Genomic DNA, 18,857 nt, shown 5'->3' on the forward strand with positions numbered 1-18,857 from the left:
TCGGTGGCCATGATCTCTCACCCACAAAAGGACATGCCTTCTACAGTTTCTGAGAAGATAATTCCCAGGCCTAACACTGCCAGAGGAGGAGATGAGCTCCACTCATCTCATCCATTCCCTCGTGTTTTGAGTAATGGTGCCATGTTCCTTTGGCCAAACCAACCACCTAGTTTCAGTGGAAGGGAGTGGCCTCCTGGGGCACATACCCAAGCCAGACCAATCAGATCATCTGCCTGGAATTGAAGTTTTGATCAAGGGGCAAAATTTTGATCACGGGGCAAAGGGGCTGAGATGTGTTGGAGCTCATTTTCCCTGGGAAGAAAACCTGAGAAGACAGTGGAGGGTCTCTGCTGTGGAAGCCTGAGGAGCACCCTCGCTCTGCCTTCCCAGAGCCTCCTTCCCTGTCTTCTCTTCTTTCTGTGAGCTCTGCTCTACCCAGCCAATAAAGCCCCCTTCTTCTTAAGTTAGTCACAGTCCATTGGATGCCTGTGACCCAAGAACCACAACTGGCCTGGACACTTGGCCAGTGCACCACTGACTAGAGGTCTTAGCAATTCTCCTAAAGGAACAATTAGAAGGAGGGATGATAGTCAGTGGATGTTGACAATTTTGACAAAGAGTCAAAAAGGACCTCACTGGCCTTACCCACCATAGACAGCCTAGCCAGAGGGGGCGGGGACCATGAACTAGAGTCCCTCGGTGCAGCTCTCTGGTCCAGGTGGGAGTCAATGCCCACCAAGTGAAGTTAGAGGTGCACCCTGTTCCAGTTGTACTGATTTCACTAGCCTGGTCATTGTAAACCTTATTAGCCCCACTTTACAGATTGAGACTGAGACTGGAAGAAGTTACTTTACTTGCCTAAGACCATGAAGCTTCCATAATGGCAGCTAAGGGGTTAAACACAGGCCTGTCTGAACTGTTGTCTCCATGATATCCAGACACCAGGACGCCAACGGAGGTGTCCCTGTGGAGTCTTGGGACGTGAAAGCCCCGTGAAACACCGGCCATGTGGGTTTTGCTCAGTCTGGTCTCCTCAGGCCTGGATCCCTGCGCCCCAAATCCATTTTCCCAGTATCACCTGCCTGAACACACAGGGTCCCGTGCCCTCTGTGAGCTGAGCCCCAAACCGGGGCGTCAGCTTCCTTCTGCACATTTTGCTCTGCTGTCAAATCTGACTGCCTCTAGCTCCACAGGAAGTCACAAACCCATTCACTGCTCTCCATTTCCACTGTCCCCCTGTCCCAGGGCGGCCTCCACCAGCGCTCACCGGCCGGTGACCAGCCAGGCAGCCCTTGTCATCTGGGCTTCCCAGGGAAGCCAGGTCATCTGCGCCAACATCACCTAGCTCCTGCTCTGCTCCCACTTTGACTCCTGAAAGCCGTGTCACCGCCCCACAACAGAAGTCTCTCTGTGCCCTGCCATGCTCACCGGTCAGGCCCCAGCTCAGTCTGTCCCTTGTCGTCGTTGTTGTTGTTAAGACCTTCTGTCTGTTTCCAGTGCAGTTAACATGCCCTGTTATAGTACAATGTAACAATTCAGTGATTCTGTACATGACTCAGTTCTCCTCAGGATAAGTGTGTTCTGAATCCCCCTCACCAGTGTCACCCCTCCCCCAACTCCCCCTCCGGTAACCACCAGTTTCTTCTCCAGCGTTAAGGCTGTTTTTTTCATTTGTCTCTTTTTTCCTTTGTTTGTTTTGTTTCTTAAACTCCACACATGTAACTCACGCTGCCTTATTCCTTCCGAGGGCACTCCCTTGGTTTATGCTGCTTCAGAAACTCCTTCTGGGCCTCCTTCCGGGCTGTGCCCATGGTCATGATGCCAGGGTCCTGGGATCGAGCCCAGCATCGGACTCCCTGCTTGGTGGGCAGGAAGGCTGCTTCTCCCTCTCCCATTCCCACAGCTTGTGTTCCCTCTCTCGCTGTCTCTCTCTGTCTGTCAAATAAATAAATAAATAAATAAATAAAATCTGTAAAAAAAAAAAAAGAAAGAAAGATTTGTTGAACCATAATGAATGCATTCATTTAAGTGATCAGATTTATCGGTTGGAATTCTGTTGTTTTGTTGGCATGGGACTCCAGTTCCTTCACTGTTTTAAAGAAAAAAACTCCTAACAATGGCCTCATAAAAACTAGAAAGCCGTCCTTGTCAGTGGCTTCCTCCAGCTCTATGAGGGTCCCCGCTCAAAATGTGAGAACAGAAAGGGGGTGAGGCCAGACATGCCGCCAGGCCGCTCACGGACCAAGGAGTGTGTTCGCTGGGGCAGCCACAGCCCCTGCCCCGGACACAGAGCAGGCTCCAACACCCGTCACGCGGCCAACCTCTGTGTTGACACCGTTGGCACACTCTACCCATGGCTGCAGGGACAGCGGTCCACGAGGAGGAGGGAGCGGCCAGCCTCAGAGTGGGGATCCCATTGTTTTCTAAAGGGCTGCTGGCCGCAGAAGCCACTGAGCTCTCGAGCCAGCCGTGGGTTCTTTGCTGAGATGGGGGTGTAGCTGAGGAAGGAGCCTGGAAAGTAAGAGGAGAAAAAGAAAACAAAGGGGATGGGTGATGGGGCCATCCACAGTGGCCTTGAAGCAGGACACCATCTCCCTGCGGGATGGGCAGACGACTCGGCTACTCCCCTGCCCATAAATGGCCAGAGCTCCCATGGGGCCACCCCTTTGCCCCGCTACCCTGGCTCTCCCAGGCTGTTGCTCCTACAAATGGGAAGCACAAGCCAGCAACACCAAGAACAGAGCTCGCCGAGGGTGCTGCTGGAGAAGGTTCTTGGGAGGCCATCAGAAATGGTGAGTAGGCTAGCATCTTTTCTCACCCTAACCTTCCCTTCTTGCTATTAAGAAATGACTCCCAGGCATTGAAAGCTCACATCTCATGCAGATATGACTGTCCCGTCGGTGTTAGGACTTCAGGGGACTTGGGATTTTTTTAAAAATTATTTTCCTATATGCAAAATACTAATCATTAAAACAATTCTCATCTAATATTTGCTGCTCTCACCATTTATTTTACTATTAAGGTTTTGTGTTTAAAACCCCTACAAACAGCAAGGGTGCTATGTAGATGTTTCGGCTAACTTCATTTCCCGGGTGAAGCAGGGGGTGTCATCCCCGCCTTTGTCCTCATCTGCTCAGTCCGCCTACTGTCACCGATCAGCAATGGTTAGACACTCAGAAGTTGCACTGGAAATGTTCTGATTTCCTTCCTGGCTTGTGACATGTATTTGGGCATGACTCAATCAAATGAAGTTTGCTGAGTTAGAACAGGCTTCTGGGAATTTTTTTATTAAAGAGATTACTAAAAGGAGTTGAATTCCGGCATTGGAGTTAGGAAGATCCGTGATCTAACCAGACCCAGACCACTTACCAGCAACCTCTCTTGCTCTCAGTCCCCACACCCATGAGGTAGGGATGATAGGGTTTCTTTCACAGGGTGGTTGTGCCTGTGGGGTCTGCCCTACAGCATCCCCTCAATAACAGTAATTATCCTGCCTCTCCCTTCTTCCCCTCATGAATGGGAAGCTCATAATGAGGGACACTTGGCCACTGAGGTCTTCAGGTGCCTTTAGAACCATTATGTAGATATTATATAGTGCGTAGACTAGCAAGAAATGTAGCAACTTCCAGTACTCGGAATGTTGCTCATCTAGGTACACAATTCCATCTATGAGAACTTCCCAGTGGCTTCTTTGTGCCTTGCTCCGTGCTGGCCAGACCATGAAGAACATGACATCATGTGACAACCCCCCCACCCCACCGTGGATTTTACAGTTCTGAAGGAGCTATCAATGATGTTTTTCCCTTTGGGCTTCTGGGCAGGGCAGGTTGACATTATCCCTGTTTGAAGCCTAGGAAGATAGATTTGCTGTGAGGGAATGGAGACCAGAGACTCTGACTCACTTTTCCAAGGCCACACAATTCCTAAGTGACTGAGTCTGGACTGGGATCCACCTCAGGTGACTCCAAGCCCCGGGCTGCCTCACCCCTCCCGGCAGCCTCTCTAAAGGACACTGCCTCGGATTCTCCCCACCCAAACTGATGTGATGTTTTTCTCTCCACGAGAGCACTGGAGCATTATTTCTACAAAATATGAATGTCTTTCTGAAATTGGCCAAAATCTTTGTCATCCCAATATTGATAAACAGCACATGCAATGGTCCATTTGTTGCTGCTCTTCTCCTTCTGCTGTCCCCCCAAAGGGAGCTTTGTCTTGGGTTTGCTGACATCAGTACCCAGTATTCACTGATGAGATAAGGCTCTGGGCAGCTGTGTCCCATACAGTAGCCACCAAGTGTCCTTGCAGCATCTGTGGGCTTGGTTGGTGTTAGTGCAAAGGGCAGCGGTTGGGTCCCTTGAGTAAGACGCCCCGGACCTAAGGTGGCCTAGATATTCCTCTTGCTCTAGCATTGTCCTAGAAGAGTGTCTATCTTGTTGTCAGGGAAGAGCAGCGTGGAAAGACTGGTATGGGCTAGCCCAAACTCCAGTGACAGAAGATGGGGACGGGCAAGAAGAAGGAGCCAGCGGAGGCTCTGCAGAAGCTAACAATTTGGTGTCCCATGGAGCTCGCGATCTTGATATTGACTCCATATCTGGGGGAGAGTTGAGGCTGGGTGCTGAGTGAGGGGAGGGAACAGAACGTGACTCTCTCCTCTGTTGTCCTAAGCAGCTCTGTCCCAGCCTGGAAGCTTTGTCTCCAACCCAGCAGGCACAGAAGCCTTGTCCTGCTCACACCCTCTCTCCTGGGGAGGGGGTTTGGAGCAGGTGTTCTTGTCAGAACTTGCCCCTCGTGGCCTTTACTTCCTACCCAAGCAGAAAGTACCAACTACTTCTAAGCTCACACCATTCCGTCCCTCAAAAGAGTTCTGGGGGAAAAACAAAACTTTCAGCCCTTTGCTGAATTTCTAATGTGGTCTTTGCTGCCCTCTGGGTTGGGACCCATCAGGCAATCACTGGCTGGCTCCTTTACGGGACCCTGGCTGGGGTTCTGAGAAGGGGAGAGGAGCCAGGATTGGGAGCAGAGGTGGGGGTTTGATTGATCCTGTGGAATTGGTGAATTTTCCTGAGACCCACCAGGGTGGGTGACAGTCAGTAGTGGGGTCAGTCTCCTGACCGACTGGCCATTCCCGGAGCATTAATGTTTCCTTCTCTCCTCCAGAGTTTCTCACTGAACTTCACGCTGCTGGCCAACACGGTAAGTGCTGCGGGCTCCCCATCACTGGGCAAGTGGACCGAGGTGCCTGCAGGGGTGAGGAGAGGCGGGCAGAGCTCCCTCACTTGGACCTCAAGCTGAGGGATGAACTGCAGGTTTTCAGACCCTTACAAGAAGTTGTGGGGAGAGGTGTTGAGACAAAGTTCTTTAATTATAAAAATCACAAACATTGGGGCTCCTGGGTGGCTCAGTGGGTTAAGCCGCTGCCTTCAGCTCAGGTCATGATCCCAGAGTTCTGGGATCGAGTCCCACATCAGGCTCTCTGCTCAGCAGGGAGCCTGCTTCCTCCTCTCTCTGCCTGCCTCTCTGCCTACATGTAATCTCTCTCTGTCAAATAAATAAATAAAATCTTAAAAAAAAATCACAAACATTTTGAAAGTAAAATAGGAAAAAAAAAAATCACAACATCTAAATTCCGATCAGCAGAAAACATTGGTGTCGCTCCTTCTAGTCCTGCTTGAGTTTACGTATATTCTGACTTTACCTATATTTTGACATTTGTTGTCTCTTGCACCACGTGTTCTTACTCTGCATGTGATTTTATATAGACTTTATGATGAATATTTTCCATCAGCCCTTTTAACCATAACTGAGAATGGTCACATGATATTCGTTCAAGTGAACTGTTTCTTTAATTGATTAGCCACAGTCAAGAATCATTTGGTGATAAATCGAGTTACAGCTAAATCCTTGTCTGCATTTAAGGTGATTTCCTTAGTCTGTGTTCTAGAAGGGGCGTTGTTGGGTCAACAAGAATGAACGGTTTATGGCTCTCGAGTATGGCATTTACCTCCAAGTCCGACAGAGACTGTGAGTTGAGGAAGGCATATAGTTTCGGTCCACAGCGGATCTTCTGTCTTCTGTGCCCACGTTGCGTGCAGATAATACAGCGGGGGGCTGTTCTCCGACCCGCAGTGTTGTTATGATTGAGACGGACATTTTCCCGGCCTGGTTTTTCAGTACGTTTGGTGGCCGTGCCAAATTTTTCTGATAAGTTACATTGTTCTTCAAAGAGAATAAACTGAATCTACCTGGTAAGAGGATGCGTGAGCCAGCTATCCTTTCTACCGTAACCGGAGGGGCGGGGGGCATAGTCCTGGAGAGCCGGGGAAAGGGGCCACCTCCTGACTCACTGCCGGCCTCTGGCGCCCACTACTGGCCGCCCTGGATCTCTGTCCCATCCACTCTGCCCTCCCAGTAGGGCCCTGCCTTCAGAATCTGTCTTGCTTGGGCTCGCTGTTTCACCCTCTCACTGTGGCCCTCACACAACTCCCTCCAAGCCCCAGCCCTCTCGTACCTGTCAAAACCCTTGATATGGTCCCAGCTGGAACATTCCCCCTGGCTGCTTGAACTTAGATCTGTAGAGACCCCAGGTTCTGTCTTATTCTGGTTTGGCCTACCCTGTGAGGGTAACTCAGAGAAGCTTGGGGCCACGGAGGTGTGTGAGAGCGAGAGGGGAGCCCGTAAATGTTAGTCATCACCGTGTGTAATGCCTTCTCTGTTCATAGCCCATTTCTCTGAGAACTGTCCCCTCCCCTCTTTGGACCCATGTAGGGCAACCAGCCATCCCAGTTTGGGACTGTCTGGTGTTAGCAGTGCACATCCTATATCCTGGGCCAGTTCTCTGGATGGTTGGTCACCCTATCTGGCAGTTATGTTCTACTACATATCCCTTCCCTTGGGGACACCTGGGTGGCTCAGTAGGTGGGAGGGGCCTGCTCTTGATTTCAGCTTCCATCATGATCTCAGGCTTCTGAGATCGAGGCCTGGGTCAGGCTCCACACTCAGCAGGGACCCTGCTTCAGGATTCTCTCTCTCCCTCTGCCCCTCTCCCTGCTTGCTTGTTGTGCTCTCTCTCGCTCTCTCTCTCTCAAATAAATAAATGAAACTTAGAAAAAAATAATAAATAACCCTTCCTTTTTGGTGCAGCTGAATGACTAGAAGGCCAGTGCCCAGTGAAGTAGGTGAGAGGGGAATACGGGGCTCATTAGAGCCTATCTGCAGGGGGGTTTGGAACAAGGATACATATGCAAGTCAGTCTCTGCTGAGCCATACCGAACTATCAAGTACAAAAACTGGGTCACGGATGGCAGTGTAGCCCAGCGGTAAAGAGCACGGACCCTGGATCTTCCAGTTAGGGCATTTAGGCATTACAGCTTAATGTTGGGTGGGCTGTTTGTATAATGTGCATTGTGTGGTTTTATTTTTTTAAGATGTATTTTTTTTTTCCCCACACAGACTTCCTCCCCACCTGCTACAAGTGGGAAAGAAGCAGTAAGTATGTCACATAGAGCCTCGGTTTGGTCACTTGTAAAATGGGAATAATAATGCTCTAGGCATTTCCTAACCTTGTTTCAAGGAGTAAAGTTCAAATATGTGAACTGTCACCAGACACAGAATTTGGCTCAACAATTATTCTTAGAACCAACTCAGCTCAAAAATGAGGGCGAGCATGCAGAAATCACAAGCAATTTTCCCAAAGTGTTAAGCAGAAAAAGCTAGACATGAAACCATACATATTTTTCATGGCCATCTAGGTGATCCTGGAAAACAAAAACAAAACTAATCTACAGTGACAGAATTCAGGATAGTGGCCACACAGGCCTTTACTGGGAGTATAGGGACAGCTTCTGGGGTCCCTACCAGTCTTCATCTGTGTGCTGGTTAGCTACGTGGGTTCCACATGTCAAGTCGTCCAGCTGTATATTTATGATTTGTGTACTTCTTTGTAGGTATGTTACATACGAGAGTTGAGCATTTATAGGGATTCTGCAGATTATCTTTGATATTTCCAGGTAATCTGAAATTAATTGCTTAATGCATGTAGTGCAAATAAATGTATACATTTACATCAAAATGATGTGGGATATAGCTTTTTACTTTTTGCCAAACTGATAGGTTAAAATAGTATCTAATCATTTTGAATTGTTTCTCAGCTTTCACTATGTTGATGAGACATCTGTATTTCTGTTTGTAGGAATGGCCTGTTCATATCCTTTGCCCATTTTTCCTCCTGGATTATCATCCTTCTCCCATTGATTTAAACTATATAAATAAAGTCCTATGACATGAGTCATTTGTCATGTATATTGCAAACACCTTTTTCTACATTATTTTATTAATCTTTTGATTTTGTATATGACACTTAGAGGCTATACAGGTTTTTGTTTTGTTTTATTTTTAATCAACCTAACTTTCCCTTTATTCCTGGAGAACCTGACTCTGCCCTTCTCTGTATGGCAGGACTGTGGGCCCTCGCTTGGATTAGCTGCAGGCATCCCATCCCTGGTGGCCACAGCCCTGCTGGTGTCCCTACTATTCATGCTGATCCGCCGAAGAAGAAGCAGCAATGATTCCTCTGAGGTGATTAGCAAGCTCCTTTGGGTCTGGTTGTGTTGGCAGGAGTCAGTATTTCAGTGAACTTGCTTTGGGCTGAGGGTGTCAGGATCCACATCTGTTTCCTGGGGGACATGATGGTGGATATTCCTGCCCCTCAATTTCTATCTCAGACTCATGATACTATACTCTGGGCAGAGCTGATCTGTCACCCAACCTTCACTTTAGGAAATCTGTGGCAATAAGGATGGTATTTGGGGTGGCAGAAAGTAACTGTGGAGAGGGACAGGTGTTGCCATGGCAAATGCACACCTGTACTGTGGGTATGTTTTCTGAAGTCAAGGACAGAAGGGCCTAAGCTTTGTAAAGAGAGTGGGGACAATCTCAGGAAAGGTAGGAGACAAACAGATGCTGAGGGGTCTATGGTAGGAATAGGCTCTGTTTATCTTTGCCCTTTTTCTATATCAGAACACACATCAGCCCTCAGGGAATCTACCAACCCCACCCCACCCCTCCAAATGCTGGTTTGCTCTGGAGACCAGGCTCAGAATTCAAAGGCCACCCAGACAATACCCAAGAAGTTTCTGTGGTTATAATACAACCGTGTTGTGTGGACTCTGGGTTCTAATTCCATCCTCTGTGAACAGTCCTGATTGTTCTCAACACTGATAAGCATTAATGGGAGACAGACCACCTGGCCTCTACACCTGGTTCTGCCACTTTATGACTTATGTGACTCTGAACAAGTGACTTCACATTTTCTGGGCCTTGGTTAGTTCTACTCCAAAACAGAAGTCATAAAAACTACCCTCCCTATTTTAGGAGGTTGTGAGGATGGACTGAGATCATGGTTGTTAAGATGTGTTGACAAGCTGTTAAATTTAAACACAGTAAGGTGTATTGTGGTTGGTGGTGGTGTCATTTATTTAAATCATAGTTTCTTAACTTTTGGTGCACTTTAACATGCATCTAGGAGGCTACCAATACTAATACTATAACTACAAATACCAATCACCAAAACCAATTAAATTGGTATCTCTGGACAAAAGGGCTGTGGCATGAGGGATTTTAAATGTCTACTATAGTAGAGAGAATAGTATAATGAACCCAATTATCAAAATGTGGCCAATCTTGTTTGATCTCTACTCCTACACACTTCTCTCCACTGTCAATCCTGGATTATTTATGAAGTTAACTTACAGTGGTATCTCTCATTTATGGATTTTTTTTTGGGGGGGATGGTTATTATCCCTTTGGTTACTTTATTTTTAAAGTGTTCTAGTGATTCTTATGTGCATGCAGGTTTAAGAACCATTGATTTTAATCATTGTCATAGGGAAATGCTGTGACCCTTCATTTCTTCTTCATTTTTTAAATTCTTTTTATCAACTTAGGAAATTGAGAGGCCATGTGAAATTTCAGAAATCTATGACAATCCCAAGATTGCTGAGGTAAGCACTCTTGGTTAAAATCACTGTGTATCAACGCGGTGCCTGGTGGCTCAGTTGGTTAAGTGTCCAACTCTTGATTTGGGCTCAAGTCATGATCTCAGGGTTGGTCATAAGATCAAGCCCCACACTGGGCTCCAGGCTCATCGGGGAGTCTGCTTGAGATTCTCTCTCTGTGTCTCCATCTCTCCCTCCCCACTGTGCTCTCTGTCTCTCTCTCAAATAAACCTTTTCTTTAATCACTGTATGTCATTAATCACTGTATGTCATTAATACATGAAAGCTAAGGGTTTTTAAACCTTCCATGTATGGAAGAAGTACAATGTGGACTCATGTGGAAAAGAGCCAACCCAATGAAGCTTGGGCACAAAGGAGGTTCTCAGTATATTTTTATTGGCTGGATAGGAATTCAAGGTTGATGTAATATTAGAAAATCAATTTAATATTATTTATTTCACTGACAAATTAAAACAGAAAAATTGTGTGACCATCTCAATAGGAGAAGAGAGTCTAAAAAAATTAAACAGCCACTTGTGATGTGAACTCTTAGCGAGTTGAAAATGGAATAGGAACCTCCTTAACTGGAAAGAAGGCATTTTTTTAAAAAAGTTACAGCAAACATCATACTTAAAGGTAAAATGAATTCTCTTTAAGATCAGAAACAAGGATGCTCAATTCAATACAGAATAGAATTCCATTCAATACTGTACTTCAGGTCCTAGTCAATGCAGTAGATTAAGAAAAAGAAGTAGAAATTAACTCAATAAAGGAAATCCTTTCACAATGTGGATGTATACTAAAAAAATCACATCATATTCTTTAAGCATCTTATAATCTTGTTTTGTCAATTATACCTCAGTACAGATTAAAATACAAAGAAAAAGAAGAAGAAAGTATAAAAATGGGAAAGAAGAAACAAAACTGTTATTATTTGCAGATGATATGATTATCCAAATAGAAAAGCCAAATTTATCTACAGATAAATTATTAAAATTAAGGAGAGATTTTAACAAGTTTCCTGGATATGATAAAGTACTTTGTATTCTAAAAATCAATAACAATCACCTACAAAAAGTAATTTTAAAAAATACCACTTTGTAGTGGTATTAAAAATAAGTAGAATGCTAAAGAATAAGTCTAAGAAAAGCTGTAACCCCTTTGTAGAGAATAATAAAACTTCAGTAAAATATATTAAATAAGACCTAAATAATGGGAGTTACATACCAAGCTCCTGGATATGAAGACTAAAGAGCATAAAGATGTCAAACAACCTCAAAGCAATCTATATGATAAATGTAATTCCAATATAAATCCCAACAGATTTTTTTTCATGGACCTCTATAAGATGCTCCTAAAATCTTTATGGAAGAAAGCAGAAAAAAATTTTAAAAGTAGTAATAAATAGAACAAACAGAAAACAAATAGGAAGATGGTACATTTAAACCCAACCATGACTTCATTAACTATAAATGGTCTAACTACCCCAACTAAGAGGTAGAGATATAAAAATTTAAAATAAATTTTTTTTATCAGTTTGGATATAAAAACAAGATCCAACTGTATGCTGCCTGCAAAAACTCACTTTAAATATAAAGAACTAATAGATTAAAGGTAAAAGGAATGAAAAAGGAACACCAGCTAAGGTTAAGCAGAAGAGAGTTGAGTGGCCAGAAAAAAATCTGCCAAGGCATTGAACTTGGCAATTGTAGGCCTCCTCTCATTCGTTCTCTGTCTCTCAAGAATTATATCCTTCCTTGCCTGATGTCCAGCATCTTGAAAACTATTGTTTTAATTTTTTGTTTTTTTTCTGATTTTGGTTATTTCAGGTGGGAGGGTAATCTGGTTGCTGTTGCCCCATTTGGGTCAGAAGCAGAAGTCTTTGCTCTATTTTTGAAAAACCTGTTTGTTTTCTCAAGAATCCTAGGAGGTCACCCACACATGAGAAGAATCTGATGGGAGCAGAAGGAGCCCATGTATATGTGAAGACTGTAGCAGGAAGCGAGGAGCCCATGCCTGACACTTACCGTCCCACCGTCGAAATGGAGAGAAGGAGGGGATTGTGGTGGCTTATGCCCAGGTTGAGCCTGGAATGATACAGTTCGATCAAGGAGCAGAATCTAGAGCTGGAACAGAGCTGAAAACCCAGGGATTTGTGCTCAGAGTGATAAGAGATGCCAAGCTGCTTCTTAACCAATCCAAATTTCCTTTGAAGATCTGGAAAACTTTTGGGTTGGTTTGTCTCTGTAGGTGACAGAGCTAAGGGTTCATTCCAACACTCAGATCTTGTTTTTTTTTTTTTTTTTTTTTTTTTAGACTTTTTTTTTTAAAAAATATTTTATTTATTTATTTGAACAGAGAGAGATCACAAGTAGGCAGAGAGGCAGGCAGAGTGAGAGGGGGAAGCAGGCTCCCTGCTGAGCAGAGAGCCCGATGCGGGACTCGATCCCAGGACCCTGAGATCATGACCCGAGCTGAAGGCAGCAGCTTAACCCACTGAGCCACCCAGGTGCCCAGATCTTGTTGTTTAATAAGCAGTGAATCACCAAGTGAGGTCCAGAAGGAGCCTGTGGATTTTAGTCTTGTCCCATGCTTTCCTTTATGATTTGGGGGAAAGGGTTTGATTTCTGTGTGTCTTGCTTTATCATCTTTTTTCCACATCTTTTTTCTCAAAAAACAAAAACAAAAACAAACAAACAAAAAACAAAACCCTGGAATCCATCACACCTGGCTTCCATGGGAAGGATTGCCAGGGCTAGTATGGTGCAAGTTGGGCTATAAATAAAACATAAAGGGGATGTATGAGAGGAAGCAATTTCTTATTTTTGAATGTCTCAAGGTAGAAATCATGTGGAGACATCTGTTCCCTGACCACAGGGGTAGCACATAGCTGGACGATTCATTGCTCCCATTTGAGTCTGTGATCAGACAGTACTTAAGGAAGGTGATTCTACAACAGACTCTGTGTGTGTGTGTGTGTGTGTGTGTGTGTGTGTGTGTGTGTGTGTTTTGAGGGAAAACAAGGTGGAGTGAAAGCAAGTGTTGTTCCAAGAGATTATTAGAAATGAAGGCTATATCTACTTGTGGGAGTGGAAAGAAAGGCCTCCACTGCACTCTCCAGGAAAAGAGAGCAAGAAGACTCATGAGTGAATGAACACAGAATCAGAAGGGTGGGCTAAGTAGTAATTTGCTTGCCATCTGAGGAAAGTCTGTGGACAGCTGTAGCTGGCTCAGGTCAGGCCTTCACCATGGCTTCCAGGAGTCCTGGTGAACAAGCAGGGTCTCCTAATGGAAGAACTTGGGTCCATAGTGTCTCAGGATCCATCCACCAACTCCACTTTGATGTGCTGTGGAGGCACTTCCTTCTTACTCAGGGCCTCTGATTGCTCATGAACATGTCCCCTCTTCTTCAAATAATTAAGTACACAAACCCGATGAATTACTGCCACCTACCAACATGTGCTTTCAAAGCTGCTTCCCTTACCCTGGGTGTCCTAAGATGAAAAGATCAAGAAAGAGCATCTCCCTGAGAGAGAAAAGGCCACTAAGATCCAGAGAGAGACTCAGAGACAGAAAACAGGGAAGATATTCCTTTGGCATTTAGGAAACTGCACTTCTGAGTGAAAGCAGTGGGAATACATCCTGTGTGTGGCCTTGTACTAGGACACCTAGAGCACAGCTCCACTGTGATCAGAGGAGTAGACTTTGACCTGAGCGCAGTGAGTCTGGAGTTAAGACCCCATCCTCCAAAAGCTCCAGAAGGGACCTAGAACCCCTTCTGGAATCTCTGATCTTCTCATTAAAACTGTTTCTCTCCTCAAGATAAATCTTCAACTCTTCATTCTTTCATTTTGTTACATTTTTGTTTAGAATATTTTATGGTATTTGAGTGAAAAAGAAGACTCCACCATCTCTTGTTTCCTTCTGTTTTTATTCCAAATATACAGTATCTCAGCTACCCTGTGGGAAAAGTGGGCTTTGATGAGCTTCTCTGGAAATAAGCCACCCATTTCAATATCATTTCTATGGAAAAATGCACTGTGAATTCTAAGCCCCAGTCATACAAATGGCCTACTAGAGCATAACCCATTGCCAGGTGCTGCCTTATCATGTTTTCAAAACTATTTCTAAAGGCAATCTGTATTTCAATAAGGCTTAAAGAATCTCATATTTTTCTAAGGCATCTTTACTATAATATGAAGCATAATCTACTTAACCTAAAAAAAAAAAAAAAAAAAAAAAGGCTGAAAAAAAGTTGACAACTTTTTCTAGGCATTTCTTTCCCATGGTTCAATGTAATCCAATCCCAGATGTGCAAAAATTTCTTCTTCACTTTCTGCTTTGAGAAATATTTTCTGAAAGTATAAAAAGAAATATGTGCATTTAGATATTTTTAAACATCTTGATGCTGACATAGTGAGTTTTACTTGTAAATTGTCTTGGCAGAATAAATTGTTACCAAAACATAATTCCCTGCTTCTGACTATAAAAAGTCATCTAACTGGCTTCTTTTCTTTAGATCTTAACTAACTTCTGTAATTTTTATATTTTCTAACCCCAAAATATGGTATTTCATAGATTAAGGTAAATTTTTGACAACTTTACATATTTAGTTACAAGCAGTTGGTATTTTTTCTATGGATCTGTAGTTCTTAACTACAGTTGTTCATTAGAACCACCTGATGAGACTTCTAAAAAAACACTGAAGCCTGAGCTACACCCCGGTCCAGTGAAATGAGAATCTCAGAAGAGGTCCTATGACCAGTCTATTTAAAGGCTCTGGGTAATTCTCATGTGCAGCCAAAATGAGGCACTCCTGTTCCAGGTAATGAGGATAAGCAAGAAGCAATTATAAGATACCTGTATATGTTGGGTTCTCCCTCTGGCCTTCCTCACCTGCCCCACCCCAAACCCCACCAGGCTTCCAGCCCATGATCTCTTTTAGACCAAGCACCACTTCTCTGTCATTCCTTCTTGCCTATAGCACAGCGTAGGGCATGCAAGATATACTCCGTTATATTAGACTATTTAGAATGTGTTCATTTGTAAGTATTCTTAAATTGTGTTATGTGAATGTGCCTCCACTCACATGCTTGACAGGTGAGGCTTTCCTGCCAATCTACAGTCCTCTCATCTGACAGCATTCACTTTGACTTTTCTTTGGAAAACCACCACTCCCTGCTCTTGGTCCACGAGGACCAGGTGTGGAGCTAATTCCATCTCAGCGTGATCCAAGCCTGACCAATCAGAGCCACACAGTAAAGGGTTCAAGGTAGGGCACACAGCCTAGGCCTGGCCAGTGAATATCAACTAGGACTATTGCCAGAACTATTAAGAAAGAGGTTCTTCTCTGTCAAGCTGGAAGGATGAGAATCGTGGGAAGACCATGCCTGAGAAGGAAACCAACACTGAGGGAAACCTGCATTAGCAGCTGGATGCAGCCAACCTGAAGTCAGTATTGCCCCCAGATGCTGCAATTATAAGCCAAGACCCTTTTTTTGCTATGCCATCTTAGAGTGGGTTTTTGACTTTTAATTGAGATAGCTTCTAAATAATACAGCTCAGCTAGACTGTAAGCTCCTAGAGTGTCAAGATCATTACTTTTAGTTATTTTGTGTCTTATTCCCCTCTGAGCTTAGTTTAGTGTCCCTGACCACTGTAAAAACAGTAGACTTTGGCATGCAGATTTAACAGATGAATATTTAACTCTTCATAATTCATAGAGTAATTTATCATTTTGCTGAGGCATGAATTTGGATCATGACCAATGTACATCTAGCATACCGAGTGAGTTCCATAACTGGTGAGTGAGCCCAGCTGACTGCTTGTCTACATCTCAGGGCAGCTCTGTTGCTCTCTCTCTTGCAGTGCTCTCATTAATGACCTACATGATAACTTAAAATGCTACTACTCATTGCACTTAAGGGGTACTTGAGTGGTATTTATGATTTGGGTGAATCCTTGGTTTCCTTTGGAATTATTCACTAAAGATACAAAGATATATCAAACTCAGCTAATGTTCACTGCTGAACTGGTTCTCAGGGCCCAACAAGCTCATCATCTTTGAGCCCAAAGCCCTTGAGGTACATTACAGGCCAGGTGGGGAGCTTGCTCCCATCAGGATTCTTCTAGCTGTCCTCAACTGTGATCTGGTAGAACAGGACACTCAGGGCAAAGGAAATTGAACCCGGACACTAAAATCAGTTCACGAAAAGTGCTCAGAGAGCTAACCATTGGGATGATGATCAAAGAAGCCCATCTTGGGTAGACAACTCTACCTTTGTCTTGTCATATAACGCATGGTTATCCAGGATCATCTTGCGCTCATGCGTGGCATAGCGTCGGAGGTCTCTCTCAAACTGCTGGATGAGATAAAATTAAAATAAATGACTATCGAGCCTAGAATGTCTTTGATATTATGTGTTTAGAGATATCTAACTCTCTACAGTGAGATATCTATTTATCTCCACTAAACATTCTCAAAGCAATTTTCTCCCTGAGGGCAAGGTTCTGTGATGACAGAGCTCTGCGATTGTCCCTCCACACCAGAATGTAAGCTCCCTGAAAATAGGAGCCTGGCTTGTTCATAACCATATTCTCTTCTCTAATAGTGCCTGGCACATAGAAGATGTACAGCAAATGTTTGTCAAATGAATAAATAAATGTTGGGAGGGTTGTCTCCAGGATAATAGCTGGCCCCAAGTAAATGCTGGATGAATAGTAGTTTTGGTTTTGGTTTGTTTTTGGAATATCACTATTGTCAGAGAGGATGAGGAGTCAGGAGACCCAAATTACATCCTGGATTTTGTCCCTATTTGGCTGTGCATCTTTTGGCAAGTCACCCAGCTTCTCTGATCTTGATTTGTTGAACAGGAGGATGAAGGAAGGTTCCCTCTCACTCAGTCTCTCAGATGAGATTCTGTAAAACTGATGGTTTGAGCCACTTGTCCCAGAATAGCATGTCCTATGGTCAAGGGTGGGCTCTAAGGCTGCAGGGAGTGAAAGCTGAAACCTGAGATAGAGGACAGTTGCCATTCATGTTGTTTTACCTGAGAGCAGCACAGATCTAGAAATGTTGATCCTCCCCGTGAGAGGAGGAAAGCGTGGAATAATGGCGCCCTCTAGTGGGAGGAGCCATCTCCTACTTTAGGAAAGCTGGCTGCTGTGGGGACCTTCCCCATCACCACCCCATGTGTAAGAAAACAGACTTTCGAAACAGAAGTCTTTGATAATGTGCCACAGGGGGAGCCAGGGTTGTGGACAAACAGGGTGAAGCAGATTCTGGATGCAGCAGCTGCTGGTCTGTGAAAATATGACGGTGTTGTTTGGCACTGAGCTTCCTCCCAGCCCTGGGACACTATCTTCATGGCCCCACCCCTGCTGCCCCCCCCAGGATTTAGAGCAATGGCTGCTCACAATGTGTTGGGAAAGGTTGGGGAGGATGGGGGTAATGAGGACAGTGAGAGACTGTCCTCAGCTCCCCAGTTATGTGTGCTGACAGTTGTATTCCTGGACTCCTCTGCTAAAACCTCAGAACATTTCCCCATAGGCTGTAAGAAATGATAATGTCTTTTATTTGGAGAATAAAAATATTTACTGAACACATATTTAGTGAGCATCTGCTATGTGCCAGGTATGCTCTCTGTGCTTAGACCATAACACATCTACCCTGGTGGAGCTTGGATTTGAGCAGAGGACACAGAAAAGACACAAGAACGGAATAAATAAATTATAGGATATGCTGAAAGGTAAGTGCTGTGTACAGGGCAGGCTTCACTGAGAAGGTGGGGTTTTGAGCAAGCAATTGAAAAACGTAAAGGAATTAGCCAAGTAGACTCTGGGGGGGAGAGCTTTCCAGGCAGACAAACAGCTAGAACACAGCCTTAGCGAGAAGTAAGCCTGGCCCCTGAGAGCAGTAGAAGAGGAGTTCAGAGGCATTAAGAGGGTGAGAGGATCCTGCAGGGTCTTACGAGTCACTATAGGATCTTCCACGTTTACTCTGAATTAAATGGGGAGTCTCTGCAAGGTTTTGGACAGGGGAGTAACCTGATCTGATTTATAACAGGATCACTTAGCTGTACTGGGCGAGGACCAGTCAGGACGGCCAGGGCTATAAACCAGGCAATGATATCCTTCTTAATATTTCTGGAGAGTTTACCTTATGCCAGACACTGGCCTGAATTCTTGCTTTATATTAATCTTCTGATGTGCTCTTTTGCTGTTAATACTTAATAACTTCTACAAGAGTCTGAAAGACTCTTTAAGTACCTCAAAGGGAACAGTTTCAAGTACACAGTTGGACTCAGAACTGTGCTGAGAAGAGGGCATTGTCTCGTTAAATGCTCATTACAATCCTGTAAGGCTAGAGTTGTTATTAGCCTGTTTTTCAGATGAAGAAAGGACGCCTAGAGAGCTTAAGTCATTTACCACACAACCAATGATAGAGCTAGGACCTAGACTCCTGCATCCCAAAGCTCAGGCACTTTACCTGAGACAGTTCTGCCTTTTGCTTTAAAGTCTCTTTAGCTTCTCACAATGACCCTGTGAAACAGGCATGGCAAGGACAATGTCTTGTGTTTCAGATAAAGAAAGGCTGAACATTGAGCAGGGGTAATGGTATCAGGCTTGCTGTGTCATTGGTCACAACAGACTTCAGAGATGGATCCAGAGCTGCTGCATATAGCTGTGCAGGTTGTGTACTGCAAAACTCTCAAGGGCACCATTCACAGTTAGAGGCCCCAAATTAAGGTGAGATTAATAGATGAAATGTGTGGAGAATAATTCCTAGGCTCTGAAACCTCTGGGTAAAAAGGTGAAAATGAATTTCTCACCTAAAGAATTTTAGACTAGAACTAATTCTGGTTG

General features: G+C 44.5%; 2 protein-coding genes across 3 annotated transcripts in view; one reads left to right on the plus strand and one right to left on the minus strand.

Annotated features, from left to right (window-relative positions):
- Positions 1 to 2,398: 2,398 nt before the first annotated feature.
- On the plus strand, positions 2,399 to 12,281 carry OPALIN (oligodendrocytic myelin paranodal and inner loop protein). 2 transcript variants are annotated; one of them, XM_059169317.1, is made up of 7 exons: positions 2,399 to 2,792; positions 5,158 to 5,193; positions 7,450 to 7,485; positions 7,944 to 8,006; positions 8,455 to 8,574; positions 9,942 to 9,998; positions 11,912 to 12,281. In XM_059169317.1, exons 5-7 carry the CDS (start codon positions 8,533 to 8,535, stop codon positions 12,086 to 12,088), a joined length of 276 nt encoding a protein of 91 aa, XP_059025300.1. In that variant the 5' UTR covers positions 2,399 to 2,792; positions 5,158 to 5,193; positions 7,450 to 7,485; positions 7,944 to 8,006; positions 8,455 to 8,532; the 3' UTR covers positions 12,089 to 12,281. The 2 variants fall into 2 exon arrangements, with proteins under 2 accessions (XP_059025300.1, XP_059025299.1); XM_059169316.1 differs by lacking the exon at positions 7,944 to 8,006 and having other exon boundaries at positions 2,400 to 2,792.
- A 1,625-nt stretch (positions 12,282 to 13,906) lies between these two features.
- Positions 13,907 to 18,857, minus strand: part of DNTT (DNA nucleotidylexotransferase) — a 31,121-nt gene continuing 26,170 nt past the window's right edge. The window contains exons 10-11 of the mRNA XM_059169333.1: positions 16,271 to 16,354; positions 13,907 to 14,347 (exon numbers count right to left, since the gene is read on the minus strand). Of these exons, the coding sequence (XP_059025316.1) occupies positions 14,261 to 14,347; positions 16,271 to 16,354 (171 nt within the window). The 3' untranslated portion in view covers positions 13,907 to 14,260. The remainder of the gene's footprint in view (positions 14,348 to 16,270; positions 16,355 to 18,857) is intronic.

This window comes from Mustela lutreola, chromosome 4 (genome assembly GCF_030435805.1).
Source record: "Mustela lutreola isolate mMusLut2 chromosome 4, mMusLut2.pri, whole genome shotgun sequence".
NCBI classification, from domain to species: domain Eukaryota; kingdom Metazoa; phylum Chordata; class Mammalia; order Carnivora; family Mustelidae; genus Mustela; species Mustela lutreola.